This window comes from Panthera onca, chromosome E1 (assembly GCF_046562875.1).
Source record: "Panthera onca isolate mPanOnc1 chromosome E1, mPanOnc1 haplotype 2, whole genome shotgun sequence".
NCBI classification, from domain to species: Eukaryota; Metazoa; Chordata; class Mammalia; order Carnivora; family Felidae; genus Panthera; species Panthera onca.
The window spans coordinates 25,925,305-25,940,358 of NC_138352.1; the positions used below are offsets into that span (position 1 = coordinate 25,925,305).

The 15,054-nt window shown below is 37.5% G+C and overlaps 1 protein-coding gene across 18 annotated transcripts in view; it reads left to right on the plus strand.

Moving 5' to 3' along the window:
- The window catches only part of NCOR1 (nuclear receptor corepressor 1), a 159,199-nt gene that overhangs the window by 30,073 nt on the left and 114,072 nt on the right, over nucleotides 1–15,054 (plus strand). For all 18 annotated transcript variants that reach the window (XM_078437696.2, XM_078437694.2, XM_078437704.2 and 15 more), the window contains exons 3-4: nucleotides 2,383–2,519; nucleotides 12,786–12,978. In XM_078437696.2, the coding sequence (XP_078293822.1) occupies nucleotides 2,383–2,519; nucleotides 12,786–12,978 (330 nt within the window). The remainder of the gene's footprint in view (nucleotides 1–2,382; nucleotides 2,520–12,785; nucleotides 12,979–15,054) is intronic.

The window sequence follows — 15,054 nt, forward strand, 5'->3', positions numbered from 1 at the left end:
GTAATTCTGGACAGTAACCTGCTCATAGCTGGAATCCAAGTGCACTGTTTTAGTTTACTCCTTACTCTTACTTTGTCCTGCTGGATACATCCTTTAGAAATTCTTTCAGAGAGAGGCTGTGGTTGGTAAATTTTCCGAGTTCTTGAATTCTGAAAAGTTTGTAGTCCTAAAATTTGAGAGGGTGTGGTTATTGAATTTGTAGGTTCTGAGTTATTTTCCTTTGAACTTGGAATATGTTGTTTGTCTGTTTCCTCCTATACAGTGTTGCTGATGAGAAACCTGTTTTTATTATGATCCTTGTTACTTTGTAGGAAACCTTTTTTTAAGGACCTTATGATATCTAGTAAAATTTTCTCTTTATTCTCACTTTTCTGAAATTTTTGATGTGTCCATCCAGTGTGATGGATTAATTTTTACAATATGTCCAGCTTTTCTCTTAAGCCCTTTTTAATCCGAAGGCTTTGTCTTTTTAACTTCTGAGAAATGCTGTCCTTTTATTTCCTAGAATATTGCCTCTCACCGGTAGATACTGAATGTTGAGCTTTTTACTCTAGCTGCCATTTTTAACTTCTCTAATTTCTATATCTTTATATGCTATATCTATATATGCTTCACTGTTGTCTGAGAGAATTTCTCTGTTCTGTCTTCACTTTAATTTGCTCTTCACCTGTTCTATTAATTCTACTGATCAACCTTTTAATTTCTTTGATTGCTATTTGAGGATATCATTTATACTTTCGTGTGTTTTGTAGTTGTACTCAGTCTTTTATCTATTTCTTTGTAAATTCTTTTCTGAGTGAGTTTTGGTTCTTTTTAAATTTTTTATTTTTTTAAAATGTTTATTTTTGAGAGAGATTGCGCGGGTATTAAGTGGGAGAGGGGCAGAGAGAGAGAGAGAGAGAGAGACAGACAGACAGAGACAGAGGATCTGAAGCAGGCTCTTTGCTGACAGCATAGTTCACGGCTCGAACTCATGAACCATGAGATCATGACCTGAGCCGAAGTCAGGTGCTTAACTGACCGAGCCACCCAGATGCCCTGGTGCTTTTTTTTTTTAAGTGGCTTTGACTTTTTTTCAGTGTTTATAGTGTTTCATGGTTATGTTTTCAACTTTGTATCCGATATTTTTTCTTAGACTGTATGAATTATGTTTTACTATTATCTGTTTATAGCAAAGGGCTCTAGGCCTCTTATTTATTCCATGTTTCAGTATGGGCAGCTCAATTTTATGTTTATGATTAAAAATTTTTGTTGACATATAATTCATATAACATAAAACCATTTTAAAGTATATAATATCTTTTAGTATATTCACAAATGTTGGGCATCCATTACTGTTACCTAATTCCAGAACTTGGAATGAAATGAAACCTATACCTCATAGTAGTTAATCCCAATTCCCCCCTTCCCTCCATCCCCTGGCAACCACTAATCTACTTTCTGTCTCTATTGATTTGTTTCTTACAGACATTTTATATAAACAGAATCACAAAATATGTGCCCTTTTATGTCTGTTTGTATTTAACATAGTATTATGTTTTCTAGGTTCATCTAGGTTGTAGCGTATATCATTAGTACTTCAGTCTTTTTTATGATTGAATAATATCCCACAGTATAGATATACCACATTTTGTTGATCCATTCATGAGTCACTGGGCATTTGGATTCCTTCTGGTTTTTGGCTGTTGTGAATAACACTACTTTGAAAATTTGTGTACAAAGTTTTGTGTATGGACATATACCTTGTGTATATACCTAGGAGTGGAATTCCTGGGTTATTTGGCATTTCTGGGTATAAATGCCTGTTTATGATTGTTAGCATTAATGGACTACTTTTGAAAAGAAGGTTTTGTTTTTTCAACAAAGAGTCAAAAGTAGGAAAATAAACATAAAAGCACCCACCTAGAATGATGGAGAGTGTTACTCTTACCTAGCAGATTGAATCTCTGGACTTAGGTCTCTTCGTTTGTAAATTTTCATGGATTTAACCGAATGGCTTTTGTGGCCCTGCTAGCTTACTGATTTTGAATTTAATTTGGAATGATTTTTAAGATTTCATATTGAACACATGAGTTTGAGATCTTACTATTTGAGTAATCTGGAGTGGGAGTTACTTATAATGCATGTTCCAGTAGAATGAGGGAAATGTAGACTGAACACAAAATTTCATTTTGAATTCTTCTGAACGATACTCGGTTAAAATGTTGATGGTTAGGTTTAAGAGGAAAAATTAGATCAGTGAAGGACTGAAATCATCATTGCTGCTTCTTTCCACACTTAGCAGCCCGTCACTGCCTCTGTGTATTGATTGATACTTGGTTTAATTTCACGATGCTTTTCAATTTTTGGCTGATAATTAATTTATGATTATTTCCCTATTAGGAATTTGCAGTCCCTGATTATCGTTCTTCTCATCTTGAAGTCAGCCAGGCGTCACAGCTCTTGCAGCAGCAGCAGCAGCAACAGCAGCTTCGCAGACGACCTTCCTTGCTCTCAGAATTTCACCCAGGTTCTGACAGGTAATGGGGTTCTTTTGTGTTTCCATCTAGGATGCACCTTCTGTGGTGTGTGTATACTCACTTCATAAGTGTGCCATTAAATTTAACGTTACTTTTCCTCGATAATTTTATTAACCAAGCTGCGAGTGGTCACTTATTTATATATTGGGCTCTTTTATATCTGATGATCTTTTGGAGTAGTTATCATAATAGTTAAAAAAAAACTCCTCAAACTTGTTTCCAGAGTTCACAGTTGGTGCTGTGTAGTGGGAAGTCTGGTGGACTAGGTTTGCATTCTGGTCAGCTTATGGCCTTGGTCATATGTGTAAACTGGTGTTTTCGGTTTCAGCGGCATTTTAGAAGCACCTTGGTTTTTAAACTTGATGCCCACGCCCCATCTCAGAATTATTAAATCCGTTCCTGGGATTGGGCCCAGGCGTTCGTGTGGGTCTAGAGTTTCCCAGGTCATTCTCATTTGCAACGAGGGTTGCAAATTCCTGATTTAGATTCTTTAAGCCTTAGTTTTCTCACCTGTAATAATGAGACTAGTAATGAGATTGTCCTCAAAGGATAGTCTGGGATCAGGTGATGTTGGCCTGTTCACGGAAGGCTCTCACTTCCGCAGTGTCCCTTACCATCTCTGCTCTCTTGTGCCATTTTCACTCTTAATCTAAAGTATAATAACTACTTTTTATTAAATTGCCTTTCTGCCTTTCTTGTTTTAGCAATTTTGTAAAGAACCTGATTTCCTATTATAAAGATATGTTTACTGTTTAGGTTTTAAGATGATAAAAGGAGTGAAATTATTTGGCTGTGTTTAAAATTGTTATAAAATACGTTCCTTGGTGAAGGTTGTGGAGGGAATTCAGACCACTCTCCTCCGTCATATCTAGCAAATACATAAAAATAGCTTTTCGAAAAGTGGCTAGAACCCACCCTGTATAAAGCAGGAAAGGCATACAGCCACTGCCATAAACTTGGGAAAATGGCATTTAAGGAAGGAATTAGAGGAATCTTGCACCTAGTTCCTACTTCTCCTCTCAAAGAAGCAGTGTTGAAGAAAGAAGGAGGGTCAATAAAATCCTAAGATTTCTCGGAAATACTCCCTAATTTGAGAAAATGTGAATAGTTAGGGTGTAGTGGTAGTGAACTGTTTGCTTGGGAACCCCTCTTGCGCCATCTCGCAGGAGGGGCGGGCACGGTGTGCCATTTTCCAAAGTGATGAGCTGAAGCCCTCAGGACTGGTTTACGCATCTGGCTTGTAGGGCGGGCCAGGATCCTCGAGAAAGGCAACATAGCCCCAACCAAGTTTTCTTCTCCTTTGCCCCATTTCCCTATTCCCTCAGCTATAGAAAAGCATGTAGAAAGCCAACGCCAGTCCCCTGTCTGCAGACAAATGCCAAGCAAAGTGGATGAGCAAGGAAAAGGCACGCATACCATTTTATAGCGAAGACAAAGTCTGGGTAGGGCTGCATGTGACATCCCTAAGCAGGAGGGTAATGAAGCCATGGACAGGGCAAAGGTATTCCTGGAAGAGAAAATTAAAGAAGGCAATACAGAGTGTCAAAAACAAAGCGCCCGGTGTGTAAGAAGACAAAACAATGAAGAAATTGCCCCCTAAGTGCTATACACTGTAGGCGAACTTAAAACCTTTTAAAAAGAAGATATTTGACAACAGTACAAGACAACCCAATTAGATAAAATGAAAGATTGGACATTCCAGCTCCCCCAGGCCCGCCATTATAAATTCAGTATATAAAATATAAAAAAGCAAGGAATAAAACAGCTGTGGCTAAAAGTTAGACCTTTGTCATGTGAGAAAGTCCAGAGACAATCAGAGTGGATGCAGAAGAAAAGAATAGAATTAAAGCAATTATAAAGCGGTTGATAAATTCAAACCATCCAAAATTTCATGAGAATGTGTGTTTCTGAGGTGGAAAACCTGTCAAGGAAAGGAAGTAATAATTGATAATTTTAAAGTGAAGGAAGAACTCTGTAGATGGATAGGGCATATTTTGCTCCAAGGATAATTACACAGAATGATCAGTATCAGGACAGAACTTGGGTCATTTATCACGGTTCAAGGGTAAGTAAAAGAATCAGGAATTCAGGAAGCAAAAGAAATCCTTGACAGGGAAGAACAAGTCTGGCTTCAAGCAACTACAGGATAGAAGATAGGGGAGCAGTAGCTACAAAGTTCGGAGGAAAAGAAATGAGATCCAAGAATATTATGTACCACTCAAGTTTAAGAATAAAAGCGACAGGCGGACAGTCTTAGACTGAAAACTTAAACTTCTTGGAAGAATTTTAGGTGATAGAATCCAGCCAAAGAATGGAAGCCATGGTAAAAGGACTGTAGTAAGCCACACACCGTTTTAAGTAAAAAGCCCATGTGAGACATCTGGACGAATTATGGTTCCATAACTGAACGTCAATAGCAAATTTTGACAAAGTAATAGTAACGTAACTACAGGATCTAGAGGTGTTGTAGGTATTGGGAGACGTTTAAAGGTACGCACTTGACGATTGTGTCTGGAGTAATCTGATACTTCTAAAATGGAAATGTTAGGCTTATAAAAAAAAAAAATCCCATCTTAATGCTTTTCATAGTTTTCCCCTTATCCTTTAGCAATAATCTTTTAGGAATGAATTTCTTGTGGTAAAGGAGCAATTCCTTCCAATTTAAGCTTTATTTCATTTTTTTTTCTCCTAATACCTATATAAAAACAAACCAAATATTCTTCACTTAAAGTTTTATTTTTGCCTGTATATCCATTTACCCATATGTAAAAATAAAGTGATGTCTGGGTACAGGATTCACCCAGTTTTAGCATTGTTTCCATGTGGTGGGGTTTGGGGCAATTTGCTGCTTAGTTTTATTATGTGTTCCTGGAATTTTTTTGGTTAGTGAATGTCTATCATTTTATAAACCATACTCTTAAAATATGAGTCATTTCTGGGCAAAATGTCATCAGTCGTATTTTCTAGATTTCATTGGAAAAATTAGTCCACATAATTAGAGTATTTGGATATTTAGATAAAAAATTGCAGAACAGCTTAAGGTAGTTTCAGATATTATGAAAGATTCACCAAAATTCAGATCATTGGTTTTCCCTTGAGCAACAAAAGAAGAAGCCAAATCATGCTTCTACATTTGAAAATTTAGGCGAACTAAATTTCCATAGCTAGGAAAAAATAAAATCTACTGATGTAATCCTACATGTGTTTTGAATAGCTATGAACTTTATGACATGTTCCCCCTGACGAGAGTTATCTTTTCCTTAAAATTAAAATGATAAGGTATAGGTATATTACAGTAAAAAGCCCATTTAAAAACTTTAATTTGTTTTAAAGGTATTTAAAAATGGTACTAAGAGGTCAAGGAAGTCCGTGAGATGTAAGAACTTTTAAGTTTAAGAGTGTACACAGATTTTTTAGTATGAAAATCTGATGTTTGTTTTTTTATATGCCTCATTTGTCCAGTCATCAATTGATAAATATTTGAGTTTTCACTTTTTGATTGTTATGAGTAATGCTGCTAGGAGCACTCATGCACAAGTTTTTATGTGACCATGAATTTTCCTTTCTCTTGGGAATATGCCCAGGAGTGGAATTGCTGTATCATATGGTAGTTCTCTGTTTGTTTGCCGTTTGAGAAATTACTAGACTGTTTCCAAAGTGGCTATACCTTTCCACGGGTGTTAGTTTTTAAAAGGCAAATATGTTCACTTAAGATGGAGATTTCATGCTTAACTCCACCAGGACTCCAATATAAAACTGTATTTGTTTTCACAAAGATTTTCATACGGTTCACTTAAAATTTTTTGAAGTTTTGAATGTGAAATTAGACATTTACCTGTTTATCCATGAATAGTTTTGCTCTTGTAAAAAGGATGGGCAAACTGAAATGGGAAATAGCCTGATGTCTTGATGGCAAGAGAGCTGTGTATACTCGATGTCTGTCCTAATTGTCCTGTGTACCGGTGGCCGTATGCTCTCCTCCAGTGCTAGGTGTACTGTACCTTCTGGCTTTGGGAAATGTCACAGGCAGATTCACTAGAGGTAACATGTAATACTTGGAAGTTAACTTTTGTAGGTGGAGGGGACAACCGAGGACCGAAATCCAGCTCGGGCAGTCTGCCAGGTCCTGTGTACCAGAGGGTTGCCTTTGCTTATGCAGGTTGCACACACAGTTTTCTTGCAGGCCGGCAGTGGCCCTCATTCTAAGTGCTGCGTTGAGGGGCGTGGCCTTTAACTGGCGCTGGATGCTTGTGTCTGACAGATTACCTCTGGCTGCTGTGTGGAGGGTGGGTTTGAGGTGGATAGACTGGAGGCAGAGAGAACATGGAGAGTGTGAGCCTGAGATAGGACAGTGAAACAGAGACAAGACAGGCTGGAGTAAGTTAGGAGGGAAGGCTGCCAAGTCCTCGCAATTGGCAAAGATGAGGGAGGAGACCTGGATGAATCCTGGCTTTCCAGCTTATGGCTGTTGGTTCCGTGGCTGTGACAGTGTGATAGAGATTAAGGAAAGAGCAACGAAGGTGAGACAACTCGAGTTTGGTGCAAATTAAGCTTGAGGTACCTGTGACACATCCAGCTGGAGATGTATCTTGCATGCGCGGGGGCCGATCTGGGTTTAAAGGTCCAGATCGGTGCTTGTGATCCAAGGGAGGGTGGAAAGTGAGAGGGCAGCTGTTCAAAGGTGAACCCAGAGGGTCCCCAACAGGTAAAGATACTATGAGGCGGAAGCCTCTGAAGGAGAGAGAGGAAGGAAAAGGACTCAAACAGTGGTCTTCAAACTTGTTGCTTGCATATTTCTTAAAAGAACTTTGAAAAGCTATATTGTACATTTTTAAGTTGACATTTAGAAGTTTCCTAAGTTTTAAAAGATGGATATGATTTGCCATATTGAAAGTATTGACATTTTAAGGCAAAACTGCTGCAATACAGTTTTAAAATTATCTGACGGAATCTAAATACCATAGTGATTTGGTACCATCATCCACTTAAAATGACACTATGTATGAACAAACTCGTCTTTAACAAAACTTCTCTTTCTGTTCCTTATTTTCTCGGAGCTCATGTGTTCATTCTTCTGTTTTCACAAAATTTATCCTCACGTGAGTCGCTTTGGTTATTCCGAGTCCTTTATCGATCAACCCATCTTACTTCTATTTAACAACAAAAATATGGGAAAACATCTGTTTCTAAAAGATGCTCTATTTTAAGAAACTTCTTTTTTTTCTTCTTTTATTCTCAAGTTCGTTAACATACAGTGTAGTCTTGGCTTCAGGAGTAGAACCCAGTGATTCATCTCTTACATAAGATGCCCAGTGCTCATCCTGAAAAGTGCCCTCCTTAATGCCCACCATCCATCTAACCCATCCCCCCCACCCACCTCCCTCATTCTCTGTATTTAAGGGTCTCTTATGGTTTGCTTCCCTCTGTGTTTTTATCTTATTTTTGCTTCCCTTCCCCTATGTTCATCTGTTAAGTTTCTCAAATTCCACATATGAGTGAAATCATGTGATATCTGTCTTTCTCTGACTTATTTTGTTTAGAATAATACCCTCCAGTTCCATCCACGTTGCTGCAGATAGCAAGATTTCATTGTTTTGTTTTGTTTTTATCACCAAGTAATATTCCATTGTGTACATAAACCACATCTTCTTCATCCATTCATCAGTTGATGGCCATTGGGTTTTTTTCCATAATTTGCTATTGTTGAGAGTGCTGCTATAAACATTGGGGTGCATGCGCCCCTTTGAGTCAGCATTTTTATACCCTTTGGATAAATACCTTGTAGTGTAATTGCTGGGTCTTAGGGTAGTTCTATTTTTAACTTTTTGAGGAACCTCCACACTGTTTTCCAGAGTGGCTGCACCAGTTTGCATTTCCACCAGCAGTGCAAGAGGGTTCCTCTTTCTCCGTATCCTTGCCAACATCTGTTAAAAAAAACTTCTGGATGGAAATATTATAAGATTGATCAAAGCAGCAATCATTTACGAAAATGAGAAACAAATTGGTCAAATATAAGTAAAATTTCATGGAAATGCATCCATGCATTAATGAGATAGATGATGGCTGTTTTCAAAGTATCACTTATTGATAGAATGAAGGCAGCCATGTACTCTGTTCTTATTTTTTATTCTGATGAAGGTGCCAAGAAACCTTATTCATAAAAGTAGTTTGTTATGAGGTATATGCCTTAAATCACTTCTTTATCTGAGATGAAAATGTTAGTTAATGCCTTAAGTTCTTCAGTTTTGTTGAAGGCGGAAATTTGGGAACTGCTGGCTTGTCAAAGGAGCTCTGGAGGCATTTATACTTTGGGGGACAGTGCTCCAGTATAAGGTCCAGGAAGGGTGAGCCTTAAGCTTTTTGTGTGTGCAAAATGGCAATTGTGAGAGAGAAGCAGAAAAGAACTACAGGTTTGTTTTCCAGCAGGTCAGTTTAAGTAAAGACTGTGTAAGGAAGCTCAGCATCGTCGGAGGTGGGCTATTTTAAACCGATCTGTGCTCGATCCCCTGTGGAAAACAGACTCTGACAACCAGGGCCGATCATGTCCTGGAAACCAAGAGGTAGAAGAGTTTCAGGAAGGAAGGAGTAAGTCAAGTATAAAATGTGGCAGATAGGTCAGCGTATGTCTAAAAATACTCTTTTGCTTTCAGTATTAGGAGGTCATTGCTGACTTTAGTGCGTGGTGAGTACTTGTAATAAAATGAAATGATGGGTCAGTTAAGTCTGAGTGCAGTGAGTTGAGTGAATGGGAAAAGAGTGAACTGTTGAAAAAGAGCAAAGGTCACCCTCTCAAGTGGTTCTAAGCTTCAAAAATAAAATTATATGCTAGAATTTCCTAGGCTAGTCTTTATTAATAATGATTCCAAGAATTAACTTGCATGTGACCTTTTTTACTGTGGTAAAATGTATGTAACACAGATTTACCATTTTAACCATTTTTAAATGTTCCAGTTTAGTGGCATTAAGTGCACAACAGGATTTTGTAACCATCACCACTATTTCCAGAACGCTTTCATTGCCCCAAAGAGAAACTCTGTTCCCATTAGGCAATAATCCCCCTTCCTCCTCTTCCCCCAGTCCCCGGTAACCTCTAATGTACCTTCTTTCTCTCTGCATTTGCCTCTTTGAATTACTTCATATAAACGGAGCCACACAGTAATTGTCCTTTTGTATCTGGCTTATTTCACTTAGTGTAATGTTTTAAGGTTTATCCATATTGTAGTGTATGTGTCAGAACTTTATTCCTTTTTGTGGCAGAATAATAGTCCACATAGTGGACTGTATTACCACTATACAGCGCCATATATAAATGTGGATGTAGATACCACATTTTGTTCATCCATTTATCTGTCAACGGACATGGGTTGTTTCCACTTTTTGACAGTTGTGAGTAATGCCGCTTGAACGTTGGTGTACAAGTATCTGAGTCCGTTTTCAATACCTTGGTGTCTGAGTCCCTGTTTTCAGTACTTAGGGATATATACCTTATATACCTAGGTGGAATTGCTGTGTCATATGTCATATGTCTATATTTAGCTTTTCGAAGAACTGCAAAAGTTTCCCACGGTGGCTGTACAGTTTTACATTCCCACGCAGTAGTGTGCAAGGTTCTAATTTTTCTGCATCTTTGTAAACACTTGTTCTTTTTTTTTCTTTTTTTTCCAAACAAGTCTAGCCAAACAGTACCTCAGTTTGGTTTTGATTTGTGTTCCCATAATAACGAATGATGTTGAGCATCTCTTCATGTGTGCGTTGGTCATTTGTATGTCTTTGGAGAAATGTCTGTTCACATCATTTGCCTCTTTCTTTCTTTCTTTCTTTCTTTCTTTCTTTCTTTCTTTCTTCCTCCTCTTCCTCCTCTTCCTCCTCCTCCTCCTCCTCCTCCTCTTCTTCCTCCTCCTCTTCTTCTTCTTCTTCTTCTTCTTCTTCTTCTTCTTCTTCTTCTTCAGGTTCTCTTTTTATTGTTCAGTTGTGGGAAGGCCATTAATATTCTGGATATTAAAAGCTTATCAAATACATGGTTTGCAGGTAATTTCTCCCATTTTGTGGGTTTTCTTTTCAGTCTCTTGATAGTTTTGATGAAGCCTAGTTTACCAGTTTTTTTTTTTTCCTTCTTTGTTGCCTGGGCTTTTGGCGTGATATCCAAGAATTCATTGCAAAATCGGGAAGACTTCTCCCTATATTTTTTTCCTAGGAGTTTTAGAGTTTTAGGTCTTATCTTTTAAATCTGTAATCTGTTTTGAGTTGATTTTTGTAGGTGGTCTATGATAAGGGTCCAGCCTCTTTCTTTTGCATGTGGGGATCCAGATTCCCCTGCACCATTTGTTGAAGAGATTGTTTCTTCCTCTTTGAATGGTCTTGGCACACTTGTTAAAAGTCACCGACCACTGATGTGAGTTAATTTCTGGGCTTTCAGTTCTCTTCCCTTGGTCTGTACGTCTAACCTTAGGGCAGTATCACTCTTGATTACTCTTGATTACTGTAGGTTCATAGTAAGTTTTGAAATTGTGAAGCGTGAGTTCTTCTAACTTTGTATTTCTCTTCCAAAATTGCTTTGGCTCTTTGGGGGGTCCCTTGAGATTCCATATGAATTTTGTGGTGGGTTTTTCTGTTTCTCCAAAACACGCCACTGGCATTTGGATAGAAATTACATTGAATCCATAGATAGCTTTGTGTCGTATTGTCATCTTAACCATATGAAGTCTTTCGGTACATGAGCATGGGCTGTCTTATCTGACTATTTAGATTTTCCTTAGTTTCTTCCGCAATGTTTTGTGGTTTTCACTGTGTAAGTCTTGGGCCTCCTTGGTCAAATTTATCCCTAGCTTTTATTCTTTTGGATGCTACTATAAATGGAATTATTTTCTTAATTTCATTTTCAGACTGTTCATTGCTGATATATAGAAATACAACTGATTTTTGCATGTTGAATTTGTATCCTGTAGCTTTGCATTATTCATTTATTAACTCTTATTAACTTTTCTTGGTCGATTCTGTCGGTTTTTCTACCTATGGGATCATGTCATCTGAATAGAAATACTTTTGTTTCTTCCTTTCAGATTTGGAGTCCTTTTATTTCTTTTTCTCGCCTAATGCTCTGATGAGAACCCCCAGTCCCATATTGAATACAAGCGGCAAAAGCAGCCGTCCTCATTTTGTTCCTAAGTCTTCCTGCTCCAGTAGTTTTTGTGACGTCATTGCGAATTTTACGAAAGGAATAGGATTTATGTCGTGAGTGAGCCTTCAGATTTTTGTAATGTAATAATTTTATAGACCTCAGGGTTTATTTCATCATCTCTTCTAAAAAGGAAAGCCAGTGGTGATCCTTTTCATCGAGAAATATTTTGTGAGATGTTCGTTTAAAGCTTGGCCCACAAAGTAAAGTGTTGCTTCTGTAAATACTTTTATAGGAAAGGGAAAGTGAAATTAATGAACACCCACACGTAGTACTCTGTACAGTACCCCACTGAAAGGAATCAAAGGCAGATTCGTGACTTGCAAGACACTTACGGACTTGCAGAAACTAGACAGAATACGTATTTCGGAATTTCAAAGCAATGTTACATTTTCACTCAAGACACTTGTCTTAATAATACCTCACAACTCAAGTCACTTATGTTTCCATGTACAACTGCTGGGAGATTTGTTTCCTGCTTGTTTTATTATTGGTTCCTAATGGTAGTCGCTTTTCCGGTTTAGATCATACTAAATTCAGTTATTATGCCATAGGTTTAAAAATTGTATTTTAGGGGTATCCTTCAGCAACTTAAAAGTTTCTGCAAATGGAAATCTTTTGTTATGTCTTTCACCTCTTTACCACTACCATTCTCACCTCCCCTGAAGGAACTCTTCTATTAGAATTAGAAGCTTAGGGGCGCCTCGGTGACTCAGTTGGTTAAGCGTCCAACTTCAGCTCAGGTCATGATGTCACGATTCTTGAGTTCGAGCTCCGTGTGGGGCCCTGTGCTGACAGCTCATTGCTTGGAGCCTGCTTTGGATTCTGTGTGTCCCTCTGTCTGCTCCTTCCTTCTTATGCTCTTTCTCTCAAAAGTAAATAAACAGTAAAAATAACTTAATGAAAAAAAGAATTGGCAGTTTAATAGCACTTTATATCTATTCTTCTGGGGTGCAGGAAGGGGGGGCAGGGATTCACTTTAAAAGTAAGCATAATTTTCACATTTCTTTTAAAGTCCAACCAGGGGTGTTAGCAGGAAGTTGTACATCATTTAAAACATTTCAAGTGTTTCTTTTCTTTTTATGTAATAGGCCTCAAGAAAGGAGAACTGGATATGAGCAGTTTCACCCAGGGCCATCCCCAGTGGATCATGATTCACTGGAATCCAAGCGGCCACGTCTGGAACAGGTTTCTGATTCCCATTTCCAGCGTGTCAGTGCTGCGGTCTTACCTTTAGTGCACACGCTGCCAGAAGGGTTGAGGTCTTCTGCAGACGCTAAGAAGGTAAATATTTGTTCTCTTACCCTGTGGAGTTGTCGGTCTGTGATGTTTATTTAGCCATATTCGGGCACAGTGCCCAAAAGAAAGTCCGATTGTGCCAGTCTCTAAAGGTTAGTGCTATGGGAAAGTAAAAATTTTGTTAAACAAAACTGAAAACCACAGCCCGAGTGCTCCGGCCTTTTAAAGTCAGTACTTTTGCCTTTTTGGTAAATGAAAACAATCTGGGGACTGCTGTAAAGAAACATTGCTATTGAATAACTCTCAAGCATTTTTGTACTGGCTTGCTGGGCTATAAAATGTGGTCAGTGGTTCTTAAGACAACCACAGTTTTGTTAAACTTAAATTTAAGAGAATCCCCTTAAAGTCAGTTGCAGTTTATTGACTTGCTCTATAAGAGAAAAGACATTTTAGGTGAGGTTTGTCTGTGCTTATAGTTTTTATAAAGAAAAATAAATTGTTCTTATAATTTATGTAAAAAGTAGTTTCTTTAGAAAACTTGCAATACGGAGGAAAATTATATATAGTTCTATATGTTGGAGAGAAATACATACTTTTAATATATAGCTATATTTTGTGACATTTTTCAACAAAGTATACTGTGAATTTATGAGAAGGTTCTATTAAGATCAAATCTCTTTTCCTCTTGTCTTATTGTTTCTTGCCTTTTGTGAAATGCATGTGTGTGCATTATGCCCTTATTTTGTTGTTGAGGTTATTTTTTTTAACTGTGTATTTTGCTTACCATTAAATCTGCAGATTGGGAAGTACCTGGCACTTAGTAGGTACTGAATAAATATTTGTTTTAGAAAGAATAAACTAATTTTTTGATACTCTTTTAACAGTGTAGTGTTAACCTTTTTGCTATCCCCGTCCCCCTTCCCATTTTGTTGGCAAATATCTCTTCCCTAATGTTTATTTACCTTTGTGGCTAATGGCCCTTTCCACCCTGATATCAGATAAATAAGTACCCACACTTTTTCTTTGAGTTTTTATGCAGGGAAAAGTGATTTAAGAGATAGTGAATGTGTATGCAATTTGTTTTCAAATAGTTCTGCTAAAGGGAAAAAAAAAAGGTAGGTGTGTGGATATGTTTATAGAGAAAGCAAAAATAGTAAAATGTTAACTAGTGAGCATGAAGGATAAATGCATATCCATTGTATTGTTCTTTCAACTTTTATGTACATTTGAAAATTTACAAAATGATAGGATAGGTGGGGAAAGCTCTAGAAATAAGCTCAACTTCTGGGATTTTTGAGGCCTACCTCCTTGTGTGAAATACATGTGTTATAGTCTATGGGTTCATAAGAAATGTTTTGCAGCATGAACAACAAAAGAAAAAATACAAAGAATAAAAGTCTTCTTTTAAGAAGAATTTATTCAAGGATGAATAGATGACTACAAATGTTATTTATAGCTGTAGAATTTTTTAGCAGAAAGGGATCTTCAAGTCTTATTCATTAAAATGTGACATGTTGGATCACTGTACAACCTATTTCCATTTTATAGTAGAGAAAACAGATGTTAGGCAAAAATTAAGTAACCTAGGTGGTGCCTCCTGAGTTGGCGTGAAAACCCGTGACCCCTGACCCCTGGTCCTGCTTTTTCCCCCCTAAGCTGTAAACCATGACTTTTTTTTTAGAAGTAGGGATTTTGAAAGAATTAGTTTGGGGTTTTTTTTAATGTTGCCAAGCTCGGGTGTATCTTCTATAGAAGAATTAGACAAGCTTGAAGGAGAAAGTTACTTTACAGCCTCACCAGTTAGAAATTGTTAACTTTGCCGATAGTTGGGTGGGTATTTTAATACGCTCACTTTGTACATTGTTTATAACTTTATTTTCGCTTAAGTGCTCCATGAGCTTCTTTTCGGGTCAGTAAGTTTGCAACTGTATTTTTAGTGGTTACTTAGTATTTCATATATGGATATAAAGTGATGTGTCACACATGTAGGTTATCTGTTGGTTCATTAGAGCAATGACATGGTCTTTAGGCTGATTTTTTTGGTATTCATTCTTATTTATTTCCTTAAGGTAAATTCCTGTTAGTATAATCAATTTCTGATCAGAGTTGGCATATTTTTCA